The 23940-nt window shown below is 42.4% G+C and overlaps 1 protein-coding gene across 1 annotated transcript in view; it reads right to left on the bottom strand.

The window, feature by feature from the left end:
• Positions 1-6590: 6590 nt before the first annotated feature.
• LOC309693767 (uncharacterized protein) overlaps positions 6591-23940 on the bottom strand; it is a 27431-nt gene continuing 10081 nt past the window's right edge. Inside the window, 2 exon segments of the mRNA XM_082513286.1 lie at positions 6591-6805; positions 6807-12007. Coding sequence (XP_082369412.1) covers positions 6701-6805; positions 6807-11975 — 5274 coding nt within the window. The 5' untranslated portion in view covers positions 11976-12007 and the 3' untranslated portion in view covers positions 6591-6700.

The following is a 23940-nucleotide window of genomic DNA, read 5'->3' as shown; positions in this document are numbered from 1 at the left end:
AAAAACAAAACCTGTCATAAGCAATCTACATTAAGCTATAATGGCTAAACAAGCAGTTAGGACTTTCTTTTTTTTTTCTGTGATAAGCACAAAAATTAAGTTAAAATTAAACCAAAGGTACAGAGAGCCTTGCCGTAATGGTCCATTTGATTCACCTTTTATTGTTTATTTTATTTTCACTTACTGAATACGGGACAGACTTGACTGGGGGAAAGAAGGGGAGAAAGAAAGAGGGAAAGAGAAACAGCTGAGAAGAGGGACGGGGGAGAAGGGCAAAAGACAAAAACCAACAGAATGAGCAGAAAAAAAAGAAAAAAATGCATATATCAATCACCTGGATCACCTGCTGAGAAAGAAAAAAGAAAACAAGCAGAAGAGAACAAGAGTAATAGAATAAACAACATCACAATGATATATGGGAATATGACAGTAAATACTAAATATTAAACATTATTGTGCAGCACATAAGATCAACAGAACACAGTGTGCTTTGAGGTAGGAGCCAAAAAGGGTGTAGTTTGTGGGTGTGATCACCCGTGTGTACACCTGTGAGCATGGACGCGCTTGTTTTTTCAAAAGGTTCCTTCATGTAATGATCTGCTAGAGGGTGTGGGGGGGCCACAGCCCCGTCCTCCAGGGCATGAAGCAGGTATGGAGGAGATCAAAACTCCAGACATCCAGAGGCCCCCAGAACACAAGAGACCAAGGAAGACCAACAGAGGGGCAGCCGCGCCACTGTCCCAGAAAGAGCTGAGGAGAGTCCCAGATGAGGGGTCACTCAGCAGCCGCGGAGCAGAAGCCAGGGGGGGTTGCCAGCCATGCCTGAGTGACCGAGCCCCAGGCCGAGAGGCTGGGGGCACCCCACCTCCGAAGTGGCCCGAGCGAGCCCCAGGCTCCAGGCCCCGATAAGCGGCCGCCAAGGAGTGAGCCGGTGTGTACCTGGACACCCATCCCCGGACACAAAGAACCACCAACGCACCGATGTCTGAGGGGGTCTGCCACTGGTAGGGAAAGTGGTGGGGGGAGATAAGTCTCCAAACCTTGGAGGGCCTAAGATGTCCCCAGAGAGGTGGCGCCTGATACCCAACCTGACATATAGACACAGACATACAGGCACACACAGATACAAACATCCATTCCCACCCTCATGCTCTCATATGCACTTACTCCACACTCAACCAACGTGGAGACAGACATAAAGAGACGCTGTACACACGATCACACTCCCCAAGCGTACTCTACAAACCGGGTCTAGGTGCCCCCGCCCTGGAGGGGGGAACTGCACCCAGACCCAGGTGGTGTTACCCTTTTCCCTGCGGTGGGGGGAGGCAGACCGCCCCGACTCCGCAGCAGCAGGGAGGCCCCACACTCCAGACCGCAGTCGGACGGCCAACTCCTCCTCCTAGCCCCCCCGCTCCAGCAGGTCGCAGAGAATGGGGGTGAGAGAAGACTCCAAACCTCCCTCCACCCGCTCATTGTAGTGTTGATGCATGTGTGTTCTAAGGTGCATTTAAAACCCAGGAGGGCTTGGAGCTACCTGCCAGAGAGCAGCAGGTGAGCGCATGGTCCCTCCTGCTAGCCCTCAATGTCTACGTGTATTTAACATTGAGAGGTGGGCAACGACGCCAGGGGTGGGGTGTACACCCTGATGGTACTTTGGATTCCGTGTATCGTGCCCACCCCCAAGATCCTATATGTATGTGTAATGAGAGTGTGAGTAATGTGAATGTCTAAGTTGTGGGATAAAATTGAGGCAGAGGCAGCCAGAAGGGGACAGGGGGGGTGGTAGCCTCCTCTGAGGAGAGGAAAGCTCCTGCGAGATGTGACAATCTTCCCCACCAGTTGAAGAGCCCCCCAGGTGGCTCGATGCACCGGCGGCACCCTGCTCCAGGGCTGGGCCCCCATGCACCCACCCGCCCACAACCAACACACCAACCAGGACCCAAGCCCCCGAGGCCCGGCCCGGGCCCCAGCCCAGAGACGGAGCGCCCCCAGAACCTCACGCCCATCCCGGACCCACCCAGGGGCAGCCAGGCTACCAGGTCAGTAACCCACGTCCGTCAGCACAGACCCTCCCCTAGCCCCGCTGCACGCAGCCGCGAGGAAACAGTCACCTGAGAGCCAACAGAGCCCCTAACCGGACATGACCGCTACCCCGGGTTGGGCCAGCTTTAACCTGACGGATGAGAAACAACTATTTGGGAACTGCGACACTGCCTCACTCCACCCCGGCTGAAGCTAGAGATCAGAGAGAGACTGGTACCACTAGCATGCCATGAATTTCAACTACAGGAAGAGGCCCCTTAATCCCACCCACAGCCGCGATCTGGATATTGCACAAATAAATAATGAAATAAAATAGACTGAAAGTTTAACTTAGTAATTAGGAAGTCCTGTGTTTGGGTTCAATTTTCCGTAAACCTGACATTTTGTCTCTGTTTTTTTTTTCTTATAACTGTTGCTTCACACTAACGGTGCCTATTCCATCTAAAAACAGCAGCATGGTTTCCATATGACACAGAGTGATAACTTTGATTGAACCTGGTTGATTGAATCTTGATTAAATTTGTATTGTTGTTCTGACCACAAAGACAAATTAAAAACTCACAAAGACAACCAGCTTGTGTGTAATTCAATTTAATCCAGAATTTCATAACAGTGGCCAATTATGTTTATAGGCCATATTTTCACCAATATGTTTTAAATATATTTAAATAAACTTTTAAAATATGTAATATCATATTGGTACATTTCCCTGCAGTTTTATTGTCCAGTATTGTGTAAAAACATTTCCATAGTAGTAAGGGAAATTACTACAGTTTACAGTAATCTGCACCACTGGAAGAAAACAGGAAATCACTGCAATTATTACTACTAACTCACTTTTATTTTGACAGAAATATTTTAGAGATATGGATATATGGTTTTCAGGTGAATACAGATAATATGTATTATAATTTCATTGTTAACCTCCCTCGCCACCACCATCATAGTTACACTGAATTAAACAGATAACGAATGGGATGCTGCTTACAGAGAACTACATGCAGGTTTTTTTCTGTAGCTTCTGTGATTCATTGCAAGCAGTTTCTTTATCTCCAGAGCTTCTTTCACAGTCAGGCTCTTGCAGAATCAGCAGTCACCTTGTGCTCCAACCAACAGAAAAGAAAATCAAGCTGCTAGATCTTAATATAACACATGTGTAGTTTATCTCTTGAACACTGGAGGACCCTCAGGCACTCTGGAGTTAATGATTTAGAAGCCTTTGAGAGTGATTATTAATGTACTTTAAGACACACTTTGTTGCTGCATTTTTGTGTCCTCTTTGTGCACTGGCTAAGGAGTCAGAACATGTGTGACCAATTTCAGCTGTTCATATATTCTTTTCTTTCTTTTAACTCATATAACATTGAGTTAAAAGGTGACAAATGTCAACAGGTCTCAGGTTTTAAAATCTTCCCTTTTTGTTATTGTCAACATTGGTATTGAAGGATTAAAACTATCACATCTAATATCACCACACTAATTTGCTGGACACAGTGTAATTATTGCTTTGCTACAAAGTCTAAGCAAGTTAACAAATTAATTTACAATCTATACTGAGCTAAAAATGGCTAAACAAACAGTTTTTTTCTGTGATAAGCACACTGAATACAAAAATTAAGTTAAAATTAAACCAAGGCACAGAGATATCTGATAATGATGATTAGGCAGGTGGAAGATCTCCAGGTTTTCACTGTACTTCATTTGCTTGTAAGAGTCACATTCTCCTCTCTCGCAAACTGAAAAGAAAACAGAAATCCACTCTGGTCAGATGCTTACCACAATGCATGCTACTCCAGGTACCTCCCATCCCTTTCATTATGAATCACATATAATATGATGTAAAATTTGATGTTACCTTTTCATCAGAGGAGGTTGGCAACTTCTTTCCTGTGTGGATCGTTTTGATCTTTGTAGCCCTGGTTAGCGATCCAATTATTAATAGTAGTTAGATGGTCATCTGTCATAACACCTTTGTTTTTAAGCTGGTCAGACCATTCCTTTACCATCTTTTCACTGTGGTGTGGAAAACTTTTTTCAAAATCTTTAAGTCTGCTTTTGCTTATATTTGTATTCTGGAAGTTTTTGAAGTTCCTGCTACTATCCAACCAGAATCTTGGCATTGAACCAAGGATTGTCAGCTTGAAAGTACCCACAACATCATTACTACTTATGGCTGCAGCCAAAAGGTCTCTGAAGGCTGGTGATTTTGTACTGGGAAATTCACGATGTACTTCTGCAGGCACATAAACTGTTGGAAGTTCACGGCCATGATATTTGTGTACATCAGAAATGTTCCCAGTAGATGAGTTTGTTGCCACTTCAAGCATGGCTTCTGCTAATCTGCTATTCTGGTTCAATTTTCTGGCCTTCAATATGCTACTGACTGGTGGCTGGTGATCTGCATTGATGAACTTTCCAGTTCCTTTATTTTTTTTTGCATGTGTTTGCCAGTTTTTGTATTTTCCTACTTGGCCCACTAATTTCTGACGTAACTCTTTGCTTTCTTTTATGGCTTGTTTGGGTGCAGTTCCCTCTAACATGTACCAGTCCCCTCCCCTGATTGTTTCAGTTAATTCTTTCCGCTTGATGAAAGGCTCCCATTGGCCTGGGTAACTGAGGAGAGCATCAGCCTCCACAGATCGAAGACGATTTGCTTCCACAGTGATCTCTTCTTCACTGGCTTGTGGTTTTATTCCACGTGCCCAAGCAGAAAACAGACAGCTCTTGCCTTTGTTGTCTATGCTCACTGTCTGGTTGTTGATGTGCACATCATAATGGCCATCGGGGTATTGGTCACTCTTTGGTCTGTAGATCAGGGTCACAGTTTGACTGGCATGTCGAGTGTCTGGGCTCAGCTCCTGCATTTTGGTAAGTCTTCCATTGCTGTCCTCTGTTAGGATGACAACTTTAGTGCCAGTGGCTTCTGACAGGACTCTGATATCAAGGATGGTGCCTGCAGTCGTGGAGTTCTTGATCTTTTCAGCATGTGATCGTGAGCGTTGACCTGCCTCTCCTTCAACTTTTAGGTTAGAATTTGGGTGTTTTGGCATGTATGCAATGTATCTGTTTTCCTGTCCTGCTCTGAGCTTTTCCTCTGTTCTGGCACTCTTTAAACCATTTCTCACATATTTACCAATAACACCATTTGCCTTGTCTTTAACAATAGAAAACATGTGACTGGAGAACTTCTGGTGGAAAACTTCCACCAAAGCATCAGCCAATAACGTACTGATGGTGCTGGCTAAATCCTGCTTGAAATCTTTCAGCAGTTTAATGTCTTCTGCAGACAGATCACTTACATTCACAGTCTCTGATTTTCGTTGCTTTTCTTTAAATATTTTCAGCTGTTCATGAAAATTTGAAAAGAATTTGTCTGACAGGCTGAGCACTGCACTGATGGCTTCCCCTGCCAGTGTGACCATGTGGACACCTTGTATAACTGTCAGAATTGCTTTTGCTGTTCCTCCAGTGTGTGATTTAGCTTTTTCAATCACTTTGTAGAGGGATGAATTCAGTTTGTTCTGCCAGCTGAGGTCTGCATAGAATGGCTGTATTGCAGTTTTGCTTAAGTCTGTGAAAACGGCCAGCAGCTCTTCCTTTCTTCTCTCGTCATTCAGGAGATCATGAAGTTGTTTTTTGTCCTCAAGTTGTGAAAGAATAATGAGGTCTACTAATGAAGATGAAGGCTCTTTTTCTATTTTTAATTTCACATCATGATCAGTTCTCTCTTTCACCTTGCTTTCGATTTCTTCTAATATTTTTTTAATTATTTCATCTTCTGCCTTTCCCAGTCCAAAGGTGATTAGTTCTTCTGCAATTTTTTTAGCTGTGTGTTTTACTGCATTCCTCATATTTGTCTTTAAAACAGTACTGAAGCCATCTTTAGCTTGTCTAGAGAGAAATTTTGGCATTGACTTAAGCTGTTTGCCAAATTTAACTAAGGATTTAAAACATTTGAAGCCCTTTGAAATCAGCTTTCCAACTCCAAACCCAATGAGAGAGACACCAATAGAAATGGCTTTTTCTATAGCCCATGACTTCCAGCTGAATTCTCCTGTCACCATGGCCTCAATGCCAGTGATGCAGTCTGATATTCCCTCAATAATCAGTCCCATTCCAACTTGAGCAAATGTTCCAAATGTAAATGCAGTGAGCAGTGCTCCTCCAACAATCTGTAAAACTCCAAGAAAGAACACCAGCAGACCTTCCCATGAGAAACGAGGCTTTTCTTCCACAGAAAATACATATTTCAGACCTCGTCTGTAGAGATTGTAAGCTTCATCTTGGAGATCTTTATCAGCATCTGAAAATAGTGAGAACATTGGGGATTTTGGGGCCATTGCATCCCTCCCTTTCTCTCTTATTTCTTGTAACTTTTGGATGGCCTCAGTAATGTTTTTTTCAAAGTAACTATACATTGTGGACCTGGTTGATAACTGTTTTTCCAGGCTGGTTGTGTTGCTGTTGGCTGAGTCTGCAGAGGACATTTTTACAAACTGAAGACAGACTATTAGTTCCTCATTAAGAAACTTCAAAGATTCCTGTGCCTTTGTTAGATCATCTATGGCCTTAGTGAGGTAATCTGATTTCTTTTGTTGTATAGTACAGTATGCATGATTGTAAAAAGCTACAGCTGCCCAGCTTTCATCCTGTTTCATGGCTTTTTCAAACAGTCTGGCTGCAATATCCCACTTTTTTTCATCCAGTGCAATATTTCCAAACTTGATATAGTGATAAATGCTGGAACTTGGTGAAGTCTGACTTTCAGACTGACTTTTTGCCTTTGACAAATCAGCTTTCAGACTCTCTTGCAGTTCATTTCTTTTCAACTGATCAATTTCTTCTGATTTAGTTTGCAGCCAAATCCCCCAGAACTCATTCATGATGGCAACAACAGCTTTTTCCTCGTCTCCATCAGTGGTGTCATAAATATCTTGTAGTGTTTCACAGTATTCTGAAAAAAGGTCCTCCCGCAGTTTCATCTCAGCAACATCGTTCATCATGTGTTTTATCTTTTCTGCTGCAAGTCTGTCTCTTGTGCTCTTGGCTTCCTCCAGAGAGGACACTGTGCTGAAAGATGGCTGCAGGTGTTCGGTGGAAATGATTATCTGAGCAGATCCAGGTTTACCTTTGCGTGCAGTTCGTCCAAAAGCCTGGAGTTCCACCCTCGTATTTTCAGAAAGGAAGGAGAGGATCACAAATAACCCTCCATTATTGTTCACCTTTGGGGACACTTTTATGTCTGTGCCACGGCCGGCAAGGTTTGTGGCAACAATGACATCACCAGGAAGCAGCTCCTTGTCTATTTTACTCAAACTGTCTCTGTCACTGCGGCAGTAGAGAATGATTTCACCTGGGATGCTGCTCTTCAGCTCTTCGTAGATCTCTTTGGCTTTGTTTATAGTTTCACAGATCACCAACGCTGCTCTTCCTTCTCTGTATGAATTTGGGGAAATCTGAGCTGTGACCACATCTTTTATTTCAGATTTCCATTCTTCAGCTGTTTTTTTCAGAGTACCTTTGACCTCAAATAACTTTTTCCTGTTGAATGTTGACATTTTGCACACAGAGAGATTTGGATACAGGTCCTGCAAAAACTGAATGTCTGCTTTGCTCCCCAGTGTTCCTGTTGTTCCGTATATTTTCCCCTGGTATTTCTCAAAAAACGAAACGTTGGAAATGTAGTTTGTCACTGTTGAAATTGTGCTCAGTTTGACTTGGTGTTTAATCTCCACAAACTGCTGCAGACCATCCCCCCATTTCTTATTCAGTTCAACAATACCAGTGGATCTGAAGTCCACTGGACAGACGTTGTCATTTTCTATGACATATTCTCGTCCTTCTTTCAGTAACATTGCCAGAAAGGCATTCTGAACCCACACTGAGACTTTCTTCTCCACCAGAGTCTTCAAGAATCCAGGAATGCTGATTTTTTCTGTATTGTTTTCACATGGGGTGTACTGAATCCTCTCAGAGATCATTTCTGCAATGGGCTTGACGAGAACTTCTTCTGACTCATAGAGAGGACAACACAATCCTTCCTCCAGCACAAGAAATGAAAGCTCTGGGATGTCCCGGTCATTATATGGACTGCACTTTTGAAGACAGAGTAGTCTCTTGTCATCTAGCGTGTAAACAGTAAAGCCATAAGGCACATAGTCCTCAATTTCTTTGAAAAAGTCTACCATAGAATCCTGACTCACTGTTTTCAGTTTACTGAGAATTTCATCTTTTTTCATTTTGTAGATTTCTTCTGAAAATCCTTTTGGCACAATGTTGGATTCTTCAGCAATAGTTAAAATGTCCATTGGATCATTAATTTCAGTGTCTTCTGTGTTTATTGAGTCATAGATAGCCTTGAAGAATGAAGCAGGAGGACCTCGTACAAATGTCTGGTGTCCTGTAGATAGGAAGCCATACTGACTGACGTGGCTCCAGATCATGGTGAGAATAATGTTCAGGTGCTGCATGGAGACCATGGGGCTGGACAGGTATGTCAGCTGCACTCCCTGATCCAACAGCAGTGAGTCCACTTCATCGATAATGATGCACTGAAAGTTACGATCAGGCCTCACATCCTTCATCTCAAATATTTGGCGAAGGTGATCAGCAGCAAAGGCTTCAATGGTTCCATAGACCACGTCCTTCTGATAGCATTCTTTCCGATCTTTATCCTCATTTTTATTTGTGTTTGTGTCGACTGTAATGCCAAAGTATTTGTAAAATTCTGCCCATTCTTCAGCATCTCTTTGGCATAACACAGAAGAGCTGGACACCACATCCACCTTTTCACCTCTAAGCACACGCAGCACTGCAAACATCGCTATGACACAAGACTTTCCTTCTCCAGTTCCCATCTCCAGGAGCTTCCCAGTGTCAGACAAGGCCAACAGGCACCAGCTTATCATCTGAGTTGTCCTGGGAAACCACTTCCTTTCAGCTTTGTGGAGGTGTACAGCATTGCATAAGACTGCAAGGACCTGCTGTAAATCCCCAACCTCCATGCTGTGACTCAGAGTCCTAGCTCGCTGTATGTCTCTGTGTTTTTTAATTTCACCAGTTTTGATTAAGTTTGTTACATGAGTTACTATGTTGTATGATTTACTCAGTGTTTGTTCATCAATTTCTTTCATCTGCTGTATTTCATAAAAAAGGTTGTCAATGCTTTTAGTTTTCTCATCTTTAAGGCTCTTTTCTAGATGCTGGATCAGATTCTTAGTTGTGCATGAATCTATGAGCTCAAGGAGAGATTTATTGTTTTCATCTTTCCACTTAGAGGAAACCTGATATGTTTCCATCAAATGTAAAATCTTCATGATGAAAATACAGTTTTGATCATAGTGGTGGTCAGTTAATGTTCCAAGAAGGTTTAAGACCTCTACTGGTGACCAAAGTCTTTGTTCCCCAAGATTTGAAACCATCTTGAAGACTTCTTTGGTTTCTTTGTCTAAGTCTTGGAATTGTTCCACGCAGGCAAATAAATTCTCCAAACAACATTTGCCTGCAGGATCTGTCATGTTTTTAACAGCTTCTGTTTCTCTAGCAAACACTTGCAAGAGATTTTCAAGAAAAGTCAAAATAAAGATCTCATTAGAAAGCATTTTCTTCCCGGTGATTTTCTTTGAGATGGTGATGATTTTTGTGTCAGTGGTTGTATCTTGGTTTAGATTGCTGTGGAGGACCTGAAAAAGGGCCTTAATGAACATGTGTTTCAGTCCCACATCTTCACTGTGAAATTTACTCATGAGGTTCTGCAGGACCTCCGCAGCAAACACCAGGGAGTCATCGTCTTTGAGTCTTGAAAGCTCCAGAGCATGCAGAACACTGAGACTTTGTTTTTCAATAATAAATCCACGACTAAACTGTGTATGCCCCGTTTCCATTGCCTCTATGCCACGTTGAACATAATCTGACACAAAATCATCCATTGTACCATAAACAATGTCTGCTTCATAGACATCCTGGAATGATGGGTCAGTCTTCTTCATGTTTGTGTTAAGTGAAATGTTAAGGTGCTTGTAGAAGTCAGACCACTCCTTTGTTTGCTCCTCTGAGTGAACATCGGAGCTCAGCACAATGTCCAGTTTGTTTCCCATGCAGACTTGCATGGCTGCAAACATGGCTGTAACACATGGGTCTTCTTCCACACCAACCAGTTGTACCACTCCACTTTTATGAGTCAGCACCAGTCCACACCACCGCACCATCTGCCTCACCGTGGGCCACCAGCCTTTTATATTAAACACTGCTTTGCAGAGCTGACACAGACATTTCTGTATGTTGTCTGCATTCAAAGATTCACATTTAAATGAATCTTTCATAAAAGTTTCTTCTTTTGGTACATTTTCTGTATATTTCAGGACACCAGTGTTAATGTTTTTTATCATATCAATGACAGAGTCATCCAAATTCCACAACATCTTTACTTCTGCTAGAACTGCAGTTACACTGTTCTCATCGTTTCCTCTTAGAGTCTTTTGTAAATCCTGACAAAATCTCTCAGCAGCAGCAGATTCAAGGAGCTGGATTAGAGAGTGCCCACAGTCATCTATCCAGTCTGGTGGTATGTCATACACTCGTACCAAGGTAAGGATTTCAGTTATGGAATCATCATCTGCATATTTCTGTGACAGTGCTTTAAGCAGAGTGACTGCCTCCATTGGAGTCCATTGGTTTCTTTGCACAAGTTTGAGGAGCATTTCAGTGGATTTTGAGTGGGCTTCTTTTCCATTTAGATCTGTGAGTGTGAATAAGAGAAGCTTTAAACACTGGATTTCCATCTTTAAAGTGAACACAGAGGCTCTTCCAACTGCACTCTGCAGTGATGATGTGAGGGTGCTCAGGAATTCAATTATAAAGAGGTTCTCAGTGGAAATCTCATATTCTGCCCATTGTTTGGCTATGAGGACAGCATCATTATCAGATCTGCTACCATCACTGAAAAAGTGCATCAGGTTCAGATACAGGGCTTGAGTCAAGAAGAAAATCTCAAAAACACCACATGCTGATTGGCTGATGGATACCAAAAGGGACTGCATATGATTGGAGATGGTTTGTAGGGAAACTCCTTCAGATATTTCCAGAGACAGAGCACAGAGCTCTGTGATGAACACCTGAGTGTGCTGCAGAGTGCTGATGGATGGAGGAGCACGAATCCACTCATCAAACAGAAGTTTGTCCAGGACTGAAAGGATCTCACTGAGCTGATCAGCTGTGAGCTGACTCAGACTGAGATTTGAAAGTGGAAGACTGCATTTCACTGAGAGGATTTCAAGAAACTCATCACTGTCACTGCCTGATTCATAGCTGGCTTGAAACTCATCCAGATGCCCTATTAGAACATCTCGTTTGGACTCACATTCATCTAAGATGTGGCTGCTCAATTTTTTCTCAAACTGCTCTTTAGCTTGTTGGTGAGATTCTTTTAGTCTTTGATTCAGTTTTTCTTTCTGTTGCTCCTCCTCTCTTCTCTTCCTTTCCTCCTCTCTTCTCCTCTCCTCCTCTCTTCTCTTCCTCTCCTCTTCTCTTCTCCTCTCCTCCTCTCTTCTCTTCCTCTCCTCTTCTCTTCTCCTCTCCTCTTCTCTTCTCATTTCCTCCTCTCTTCTTCTCTCCTCTTCTCTTCTCCTTTCCTCCTCTCTTCTTCTCTCCTCTTCTCTTCTCCTCTCCTCCTCTCTTCTCTTCCTCTCCTCTTCTCTTCTCATTTCCTCTTGATCTCTGATTGGCTTATTAAAGCAATAATCACACTCATATGCATCATTGTAACCAACTGGTCTGTAGTATTCACCTCCATTAAACACATGTACGTGTCGCCCATGAATAGTACTTTGGTATAAGTCATCAAATGATTTGCATGGAGGCAAGACTTTAAAACATTTGCAGCATCTCAGGGAGCTTCCCATGTTACTCTCCTTTGGTAATTCATTACCCATTTTTGATGTTTTGGTGTCTAGAAGAAAGGTTTCTAGAAGAAAAAAGAAAGAAAGAACAACTTAATGATCACAGACTACCCCAAGGCAGTGCCAGAGCATTTAGGCAAAAAGTATCACTCAAGCTCTGTTTTAGGTCATCTCCCAAGACAGGATCCTGGGATCAATTGGGATAGAAGGCAGAGGCAGTGATACAGGAAACAAAAATGAGCCTGCCAAGCTGGTGAGTGAGAAAGGGTAAAGAAAACACTGCACAAACCTACGCTGCCCAGCCTTTTCCTCACAAACCACGATTATTAACAAAGGGGATGAGCTGAGGCTACAGCTGGAAGATAATAGACTCACTGGGGACTGCTGCAGAGGATTTACCCAGCAAAACCCAATGCACTTGTCAATACAGAAACCAGAACTCAAAGAAACAACAGCAAGGTGGGGGTCTTTCCCTTTATATTAATGAAAAATGAGCAAATAATACTAAGACTGTGGACAATCACTGCTCTCCAGACTTAGAGTTTGTGAGATTTTTCTTCCTCGTGAGATTCAAGCTATTCTGACCACGGCACTAGATATAGCTTCCAATGCTAAATCTAACTCAGGCCTTAGCCTTCTACATAATGCCATTCACACCCACCTGAATAAGAAAGATGAATAAGAAGCAGCACACATTAAAGCTGACGTCTTTAATCATGTGGACTTAAAAGTAGTGTTCCCCAAATTTCACTTGCATGTAAACTGTGCTACATCTGCGAAAAGGATAAAGTCTGCTCCAACATTAAACAGAGCTACTACAAAGCCTCACCATCACCCGCCTGGGCCAGTTGGACCACATATCCCTGTTTATGTTGCCAGCTTACATCCCCCTCGGGAAATGACCCCCCCCCCCCACCACACACACACACACACACACACACACACACACGCACCCCCACCCCGCCACATTTGTAAAACAAAAAAACTGTTAAGTTTTTTTTTAACAATGTATAAAAACAAAGCTTTATAGCAGATAATCCCTTAAAAATATTCTGCACTAGATCAAAAATGGAAGAAAACCATGAATCAACATATGAACATTGCCTGATGCTGAACAAAGTTTCAGAGGTTTTATTAGAGACAGAGCTAAGCATTTTGCAATTTGGCATAATTTGTAAAAGTTTCAATTTCTCTGGTATTGAACAGCAGAAATTAGGCTTTCTTGTCAGAGGTCATTTTTGAAAAAGTAAATAAATAAATAATAGTGGGCGACAGTGCTGTAAAGAACAGTAGACTGGTGAAAAAGCTTGCACACAATTGCAGCCAGTGACATATTTACCAAAAGAATCTTTGAAAAAAGTGGGATACAGTAATATTGTTTTCCAATGGAAACTAAAAAACAGGTCACTGCCTATTCAAATACACTCAGCACTGAAGTCATTAGACTTAACCGAGTAATAAAACAGATTTGCTCCTGGGATACACTGCATTGGCCGTTGGAGTCTGGGGCTCAAGCTCATATATGTGTGGAAGTAACAAAATAATTTCAGAGTATTTAATCAAATAAATGTTCAGTTTATTCCAAAATAGAAAAGGCTTTTACTTTGAATTACATCTCTGCTCTCCTTGTAATATATGCATTCAAATAAAATAATTTGAATGCAGCTAAACAGAAACAACATAAAAAGACATAACATTTTCAACTTCGTTTAACCCGATTTAAGCCTAGAAGTCTTTTACCACATGTTGTGGGCATCCGTTGAATTAACAGCAGCCTTTTTCTTCTTTTAAAGAAAGACATAAACTCATCATTTCAAATCCTGTTTGTAAATTGCTTCCATTTTACATTTTAAGCACCCCCAAAACAAAAGCTTCCCTGTCAACTTGTGGCATCACGGCAGCATCTTAGTACCATCTAAGTATGTTTCTCTAAGTAAAAAGGTGAATGGTGATACTGTCATGTTTGGAGTTGGTTCAAGTGTGGACCCAAAAGCAGACAGAGGAGGAGGCAGATTGCAAAGTGAAGCAAAACTAAATATAACATACATGAGACAAGAGTTTCCAAAATAAACCAGGAAATAACTAAAGCATGAGAACACCTTACACAGAGATGGGTGGTATATACTGAAACAGTGACTAAAAGCAAACTATAACCAAGAACTAAGCTAGATAGCTGTCAATGGAAAATTGTATTTAGTAGTCAGTATAATCTTTTAGTGATATAAGTTTGCCTATGGTAGGATGCTGTTTGTAGTTATTTGTATTAGGAAATGTTTAACCATGTATACTTAGAGGCATATAATCAATTGTGTAGTGACAAGATGTGTGATCTCTAGCAGGCTGCAGGCTTGGTTCACCCCCCACATCCTGGGAGCGTGGGAGAGGTCGCACCTTGTTTTATTGTTTTAACGTAGCTATGTCTGTTTTAGTCTAAGTGCTTTAACTGCTGGACTTCCTCACCGTGCCATCTAGGGTGGGGGAGACTACCCTCTTTATGACCAAGGATGTACCTTTTGTGTTTGTATGTTATATGACCCTTTTGATCAGCAGTGACACACACACACACACACCACACACACACCATACACACACACATACGCTCAAGAGTATAAATAAAGACCAGGGCAGTTCTCTCACTGGAGTCTCTTAGTGTGGAGGCTGCCCTTGCTAGCAAGAACTTCTGTGTGTTTCTCTTCTCTGAGTCTTTACTGAAGAAGTGTTTTAGAACATTTTCCCTAACATTTACTTGGTCCTTCGTAGCCGGAGCAGAATATATCAGAACTGTTATCTGTGACTCTGTTCCAGGATCCAGCACTGATTCCTGACGCCGTGGGGAGCCGGCACCGAAGTCTGTGCACAGCCCTCTTAGACGAGGAGAGAGTCCCAGAGCGTGAATTCGAGTCTGGGCCGGTGACCAGGTCCACGGCGCTGGGATTCAGTCTGGTGATCCGAACCGTCAGTGGGACATCGGGGGTGAGAAACACTATTTGGTATTTAAAGACGGCCGCAAAGATTTAAAGTAAAAATACGTTTAAGTAACGTGATAAATTAGGTTGGGTTCGCCGGAAGGAGCCGAATTTGACTAGTTTTAGAGGTAGCTGAAATTATCTCGTGACAAATTAGGTTTAAGTTCGCCAAAAAGAATTGTGTTTCGACCAGTTTTAGAGGTAGCTGAAATTATCTCGTGACAAATTAGGTTGGGTTCGCCGGAAGGAGCCGAATTTGACTAGTTTTAGAAGTAGCTGAAATTACTTCGTGACAAATTGTAAAAGCGCGCAAATGTCCATATGTGTGTGTGTCTGGAAGTAAGTTGATTTTACAGCACAATAAATTGCTGAACTACTTCCATTTTTGTGTATCCTGCAAGAGCCCATGTACTGGTGACAAAGGAAAAAGGTTGAGTTTCATCTCATAAAACTGATACCGCTTCACCGTTAGGGTGAAGTCGAAGGCCGTATCAGTAAACCATTCCTGAGTCGAGCGTGCCAGAGAAAGCTTTGCAGTTCTGTGAAAATGGGGAATCAGCCCATTAAACTCACTGCTGACGAGCAGTGGCTAGAAAAGAAATGTCCAGGGGCGGGACAAATAAGTTTAAACAGGTGGAGAAATCCACGAAAAACAAAAAGCTGTAACTGGAAAGGGAAATGCAGCCCCTCAGCTGTTACCCAGCTGGGAGCTGCCTTAAAACAAGAAATTACATTAACAATAGACCCAAAAAAAGAAATTAAAACGTAATGAAGAGTATAGGTTTTTCCAAGCATGGAAAAGTGAAACTGAAAGGAGAACTGAAAATAAAATTAAAAAAGAGGAAAAGAAAAAACAACTAGCAGCAGCTTTAATAACCCCTGATGATGAAACTACAAAACAAGCATGTACTGAACAAAGACCTCCATTAACAGACCCACATAACTCTTTTTTAGACCCCTCCGTTAAATTTTCCGCACCAACTGTAGGAGAAACAGCCAGCATTACATCAAAACCTCATTTTGAACGATCTCCCATGTGGCTAAGACATAGGAAAATTAAACTTGACAATGCATACAGGGACGCACAAACGCTGTTAGCTGAGCATGAAATAGATTTTCATCCAGGAAGATCTGATCATGGCTCTGAAAAAGGGTGCAACAGCCGTGGTTCACACCCAGACCCACCACCATCATCTACATTAGCGTGTCCATTAGTTGAAGTGGCAAACCCCAGATATGGCACGCTCCTAGGTGATAGTCATGGAGGAGGCAGGGATGACAGACCCACGATCCTTGTTTACCGCCCGTGGACACATAAAGATAGGCAGAATGTAATAAAAGGCATTCCACTAATACAGGAAGGATACGAACCATGGCAAGTTGCCGTGCGTGAAGTAATTACCCAGTGGCATTTAAACGGTCACGAGGTGATACAATTATTTCAAGACTGCCTAGGGCTCTCCTGGGGAAGAATTAGGGGAGACTTCACTGGCTCCCTACCGGATGGTAGAGCGTTTCCCCCAGGTCATGCTGATCTCCAAGCAGCATTAATACCTGTGTTTGATAGGGCCCGTCAACAACTAGCGCCAAAGGCCAATTATGGTAAAATAGACCAAGTTAAACAAAGTAACACGGAAAACCCACATGAATACATGGACAGGCTGAGACCAGTTTTCAGACAGAACTCAGGTCTAAATTATGCTGATGACCCGCAATCACCATACCAGCAACAATTTAAACGTGCTTTTATTAAAGGATTACTGCCAAGCATTAGGTCTCACGTAGAAAAATACTGGGTAACACAAGATACAGGCACAGTAGATGAGGCGCTTCAATATGCTAATCATGCACAAACAGTAGTGAAAAACAAAGAGAAGGCCTCAGTCTTTGCCCTAGACACTGACACCGTTTTTACGGCTTTTAGTGGGAGTGGGGGCTACAGGGGAGTTTTCAGAGGTCAAAGGAGAGGGAGAGGAATGCATAGAGGAGAAGCAAGAGGTAGAGGCAGGTTTCGACAAACACCAAACGGTGATTTTAACACTACATGCTGGAGGTGTGGAAAAGAGGGACACTTTGCACGTGACTGTAAGACACAAAGAACATTTGACACAGAATGACTAGCTGCAACCACTGTGGCTGCAAACACCCAGATAGCTGAAAAAGAGAGCCACATAGATGGAAAAGAAGTAAAAGTTTTAACAAATGCGGAAAATAATTTAGAACAGGATGAAACTGAAGTATATAATGTTCATCAGCTAGTAAGTTTACTGGACGGGAAGCCAACGCTTACGATCTATGTAAATGGCAAAAAGTTGCAAGTGTTGTGTGACACAGGAGCTTGTAAAACAGTGCTTAAAGCAGAGCCCCCGCGCACAACCTTTTCTAGAGAAGTAGTAATGGTGAAAACAGCGTCAGGGCATGTAAAAACCCAGCCACTAACAATGCCACTGACATTTTTGCATAAACCCAGTCAACGCTCCTGTAACATGCCATGTATAATAGACCCAACCTGCCCAGTGAACTTACTAGGAAGAGACGCGATGACAAAATTAGGGATAGGAGTTATCCCCACAGAAACAGGTATGACGGCAGAAATAATGTTAGTAGAGGGAGACCCCTATCAGAGGGAAGGAAAGGGAGAGCCAAACTACTATTGGTCATTAGATTTGCCACCGCTTATGCAGCTCAAAGAAGCAGCTGAAAAACATCTCCCCGCAAGTGCCGAAAAAATGAAGCCAACTGAGTATCACAACACCCTGCGCTATAAACAAACCCCAGGCCCAGACCCTCTGTATGATAAACAGGTGCACAGCCTAAAAAGCCCATATTTGACTTTGCAACATTTATATGTTACAAAAAGCGGAAATGCAGTATGTTCAGTGATACAACGAGATCAAATAAAAAACCTGAATAGGATCACAAAACCCCATGTGTCAGTTGCAAAAACGACAAGTACACAATGGAACCAGTTAGGTGACATCCTGCAAAAAGTAGAAAATGACAAATATACGCCTACGGAAGAAGAGGGTTGGGCACAGGGTAAAAGAACAGGGTGCATGAGATACACACTAGGCTGGGTGGTAAAAACTACACCCAACACTCATTTGTACGACAGTACGCAAAAATGAGAAATTCTCTCGTTAGAGGAAGAGCCAGCACTTAAAAGTTTACCTTCTACACTGTGGTCGGATGGTCCAACAGATGTGGGATTAATAAAAAACGCAGATTCGGTAAAAGTACAGACCATTTCATCCCACAGGCCCATTAAATCACAGTATCCCTTGTCTAAGGAAGCAATAGAAGGGATTAAGCCAGTGATAAAAGATATGGAAAAAGCAGGAATTTTAATAAAAACTAATTCTGCTACCTGCAATACTCCAATCTTCCCAGTTAAGAAAGCTAACACCGGAAAATATCGTTTGGTACATGATCTGCGAGCAATAAATGAAATTACTGAAATGATATCACCAGTAGTAGCAAATCCTCACACTATACTAAATCAAGTCACTCCAAAGGAACAATGGTTCTCAGTGATAGATTTATCAAACGCCTTTTTCTCAGTGCCTTTACATCCAGATGCGCGACATCTGTTTGGCTTCATATTTGAGGGACAGAGATATACCTATACTAGGTTACCTCAGGGATTTCAAAACAGCCCTACTCTCTATGCTGACGCTTTAAAGAAATCAATGATGTCCTGCCCTCTGCCAGCAGAAGGACAGTTTCTACTTTATGTAGATGATATTTTGGTGACTGGCCACACAGAGGAAGGGTGTAAACAGAACACTATGGCTGTGCTGCGTCACCTGGCAGAGCAAGGCCACAAAGTGTCTCTGAATAAACTCCAACTATGGAGACCTGAAGTAACATACTTAGGTCACACCCTTTCAGGTGAAGGAAGGAAACTCCTAAACAAAAGAAAAGAAGCTATACAAAATGCACCACAGCCACAAACTAAGCAACAGATGATGAGTTTTCTCGGGTTATGCAATTACTGCAGGGCGTGGATTCCAGAATATGCGGCACAGGTACAACCACTGCAAAACCTAATTTATGGAAGAAATCTCGTTTTAAAAGATAAAATACAGTGGACACCAGAGGCAGAAGGAGCATTTAATAAATTAAAAGTCATGCTCCAAACAAACGTTGTGCTTGCATTACCAGATTATGACAAAACATTCTACTTGAACGTAGACGGAACACAGGGATACATGAAAGCAGTATTGACACAATCATTTGGAGAAAAACAAAGGCCACTAGCCTTTTATTCAAGCAAACTCGATTCAGTGGCCGCGGGAATGCCAACCTGTGTACAAGCGTGTGCAGCAGCTGCAGAGGCAGTGAAAAAATCTGCCGACATAGTTTTGGGACACACCCTGACTATTAGAGTACCACATGCAGTAACTTCTATACTGCTACAAGCACATTTGCCTTTCTTAACACATGCGAGACAACTCTCTTATGTTGGCATATTGCTTTCACAATCCCATATCAACATAGTGAGATGTGGACCTTTAAATCCTAGCACATTGTTGCCAACACCCACAGAGGGAAAAACACATCGCTGCGTGGAAAAATTAGAAGAAGAAACTAAACCACGTGCTGACATTTACAGTACACCACAAGAAAGTTTCATTGACATTTTTGTTGATGGTTCAGCATCAAAAAATGCACTAGGGCGTAACTGTGTAGGATATGCAGTAACTACATTAGACACTATAGTAGAAGCAAGAGCTTTGCTACACACGCATTCAGCTCAGAGTGCAGAACTAATTGCAGTAATCAGAGCATGTGAGATACATGAAGGAAAGGATATTAATATCCACACAGACAGCCAGTATGTATTTGCAGCAGTTCATCACTTTGCAAAAATATGGGATAACAGAGGAATGGTTACCTCCTCTGGAAACCCAGTTCAGCACGCAGATTTGCTAAAGCGACTGTTACAGACAGTCCAACTACCGCGACATTTAGCAATTTGTAAATGTGCAGCACATCAGAAAGATGACTCCAAAATTACGAAGGGAAACAATTTTGCTGATAAAGCTGCGAAAGCAGCAGCCATGACAACTACAATTTTATTAGCCACTCATGAAAATCATACCATTCCGATATCTGTACTGCAGGACGAACAAAAAGCAGCACCATCAAAGGAACAAAAGCAATGGCTAAAGTATGGCGCAGTACTAGATATTGATGGTATAATGAAAATTGCAGGAAAACCCATTCTTCCTAAATCGTTACACAAGACAGCCGCTCTAGTGAGTCATGGTTTAAGTCATATCTCGACAGGAGGGATGACCTTTATAATAACCCAACAATTTTATGCTATACATTTTGAAACTTCAGCAAAAGAGTATGTGAGAACATGTATGACCTGCCAAAAACATAATACCCAAGGTAATTTAAGACCAAAAAGAGGATATTTCCCTATACCACCTCATCCATTTCATACAATTCACATGGATTTTATTGAATTGAATGAGTGTCAGGGCTCAAAGTATGCTCTAGTAATTATAGATGTATTCTCAAAATGGCCGGAAATATACCCAGTGAAAAAAGCAGACGCAATCTCAGTTGCAAAGTGTCTCTGTAATCATTTCATTCCCACATATGGCATTCCTACTCTGATAAGATCAGATAATGGAACCCATTTTGTAAATGATGTGATCAGCAAAGCGTCTGAAGTGTTAGGTTTCAGTTTGAAACATCACTGTGCCTATCATCCAAAGAGTGCAGGATTAGTGGAAAGAACGAATGGCACTATAAAACAAAGGCTCAGGAAAATAATGGAAGAAACTGGCAGACCATGGCCAGAATGTTTGGGCCTGGTCAAGATGTGGATGAGAATAACACAAGGAAGCAACAAGCTGTCCCCATTTGAGATTATACATGGGAGACCTTTTCCGCTACCAGTTACTAGCGAGCCACTAGATAAATCGATTCGTGAAACCACTCTGGCAGAATGGATGACTCAATTGTTGACAAACAGAGAAGTTGTGTTGAATAATAAACTGCCGCAAGACTCTCTTTCACCTATTTTTTGCAGGTTGAAGCCAGGTGATTGGATCCTTGTTCGAGTACTCCAAAGGAAAAATTGGAGCTCGCCACGGTGGGAGGGGCCATTTCAAGTGCTTCTGACCACTCCAACTGCCTGCAAAATAGCGGAGAGGCCCTCCTGGATACATCAGAGCCACTGCAAAAAGGTTGAGGTCCCAGGAAACCCCGACACCCCCAAGACAGCACATTAGGGAAATCTCACACTTGGTTGTTTCAGTGGTGAGGGGGGAGTGCTGATTGAGCCCCCGTAGGGTAAGCTTGCACTCCAACCTCCAGCCTCTGATCAACTCTAGGGCAACCAAGTGTGAGGTGTGACGGATCTGTGTGCAACCATGGGGAGGTGGACCCTCCTGGTTACCTTGACTACGATGCTCACCCTTACAGGACTTCAGCTGACCTCAACAGCAGCTGAACCAGGAGGCAGGCAGAAGAGATGGACACACGACAACTCTCACCTAAGGGACATGACGCAAGATCACATTCATCCATGGATGAATAATGCCTGGTACCGTTATATCCACGACGGAACAAAGGCAGAATCGGCAAATACAGACTGTTATGTCTGTTCTCATATGCCCAGCACGTCGACACACCCCATATTATATGGCGAATATATGAACAACACTCAAGCAAAGTGTGCAGCCAGCCTTGCTGGCATTGGATTCCAACACAGCCGAATCACCATCGACGATAAAATCTTACACGCTGTTGGACTTAGTAATGGAACATGTGATCAACTCTTTTGGATCGACTTCAATGTGACAAATCGGAATATCTCTATCCATTTCCCAGTGTTCCTGGACCAAGTGCCCGGAAAGAACCACTCCATGTGTTACCAGCAAGAGAAAGGTGACAGACCCCTTGGAGACACCACAAACTGTGTCCAAACTGCAGGCCACGGAGAGGGCGCACCTGTGAACATGAGTGGACCCTCTAACGGCACATACTGGGTGCAAGGAATGGCCTGGCTATGTGGACAACGGGCATATTTCATACTGCCCCCAGACTGGACAGGAACATGTGCTCCTATATTCCTGTCAGACCACACCTTCAGGATGACTGCAGTGAACACCACTTCTACACTACGCCGGAAAAGAAGATTAGTGATTCCTAAACTTCAACCACATGACCCGATATGGGGAGGCGACGTGCCTAAGGAGTTTAAATTATGGACTACTGGACAGAAAGTACTCCATTCATTGTTCCCCTGGATGGGAACTGAAAAAACATGCTGAGAATTGAAACTCTGGATTACTGGTTTGGACTTTTTCCTGAATGCTTCATGTAAGATCAACGAACAGCAGAACCAGGAAATTGATGCATTACGGATTACAGCGATGCAACATCAAGTAGCTCTGGACATATTATTAGCAGAGAAAGGGGGACTTTGCGTCCTTTTTAATACCACACGCTGCACTTCCATACCAGACGATGTGCATTCATCAAACATGACTGACGCCCTGAATGTTTTGAGACAGATCCAGCAGGCTCAAGACCAGGACTATGTAAGTGATACAAGTGACTGGTTCTCTTGGCTATAAACTGGCTCCTGGTTACAGGTGCTAAAAAGACTACACATCGGAGTTGGAATATTTTTACTTTTATTTTGTGTTTTTGTAACGTGTATATTGCTGTGCCTAAGACTCATGATTAACCGCATAATATCATCTACTATTGCTGCATATACAGCTGTGACAAATGATGATGATAACTTTGGCCTGTTGGAACATGAAGACTTTGTGTGATTAATGACGATGTGACAGAAAATGTACGACAAGATGTTACAAACTGATATCTCACTTTAAAAGTTTTTTCTGACAACAGGAGGGAATGTCAATGGAAAATTGTATTTAGTAGTCAGTATAATCTTTTAGTGATATAAGTTTGCCTATGGTAGGATGCTGTTTGTAGTTATTTGTATTAGGAAATGTTTAACCATGTATACTTAGAGGCATATAATCAATTGTGTAGTGACAAGATGTGTGATCTCTAGCAGGCTGCAGGCTTGGTTCACCCCCCACATCCTGGGAGCGTGGGAGAGGTCGCACCTTGTTTTATTGTTTTAACGTAGCTATGTCTGTTTTAGTCTAAGTGCTTTAACTGCTGGACTTCCTCACCGTGCCATCTAGGGTGGGGGAGACTACCCTCTTTATGACCAAGGATGTACCTTTTGTGTTTGTATGTTATATGACCCTTTTGATCAGCAGTGACACACACACACACACACCACACACACACCATACACACACACATACGCTCAAGAGTATAAATAAAGACCAGGGCAGTTCTCTCACTGGAGTCTCTTAGTGTGGAGGCTGCCCTTGCTAGCAAGAACTTCTGTGTGTTTCTCTTCTCTGAGTCTTTACTGAAGAAGTGTTTTAGAACATTTTCCCTAACAATAGCAAAACTGTAAATAAGAATAGCCCAAGGATGAAAACAAAGAAACTAACCATGAATATTTGTAATAGAAAACTCCAAAAACTCAAAGCACCATAACACAGGACACCCCAAAATAAACATAAAAGCAAATGACAAGATTTTAACTAGCTGTCTCTCCAGCAATATGTTATATTGTGGACTGTATTGTGGATGCTGTCCCCAAATCTTAAATGAATAAATAAGATGCAGAGGTGGGACCAAGTCATTGTTTTGCAAGTCTCAAGTAAGTCTCAAGTCTTTATCCTCAAGTCTCAAGTCAAGTCTCAAGTAATGTCAGGCAAGTCAGAGTCGAGTCTCAAGTCACTGGTGTAAAAGTCCGAGTCAAGTCACAAGTCTGAAACTTTGAATTTCAAGTCCTTTCGAGTCTTTAAAAAAAAAAAAAAAAACGAAAAAATAATGTTGCAGTTATATGCTAAATGTAAATATTAGACCATGTAATTTTAAATCTGTGTTTTTCTCAACACATGACAAAATAGTGAACTTAGAAAATATACACAAGTTGTGAAATTGCACCTCTTTAAAATGCAGCTCAA

Source organism: Aulonocara stuartgranti (assembly GCF_965226115.1).
Source record: "Aulonocara stuartgranti genome assembly, chromosome: 18".
Lineage (NCBI taxonomy): Eukaryota > Metazoa > Chordata > Actinopteri > Cichliformes > Cichlidae > Aulonocara > Aulonocara stuartgranti.
This window is presented reverse-complemented; position numbering and strand designations above follow the sequence as displayed.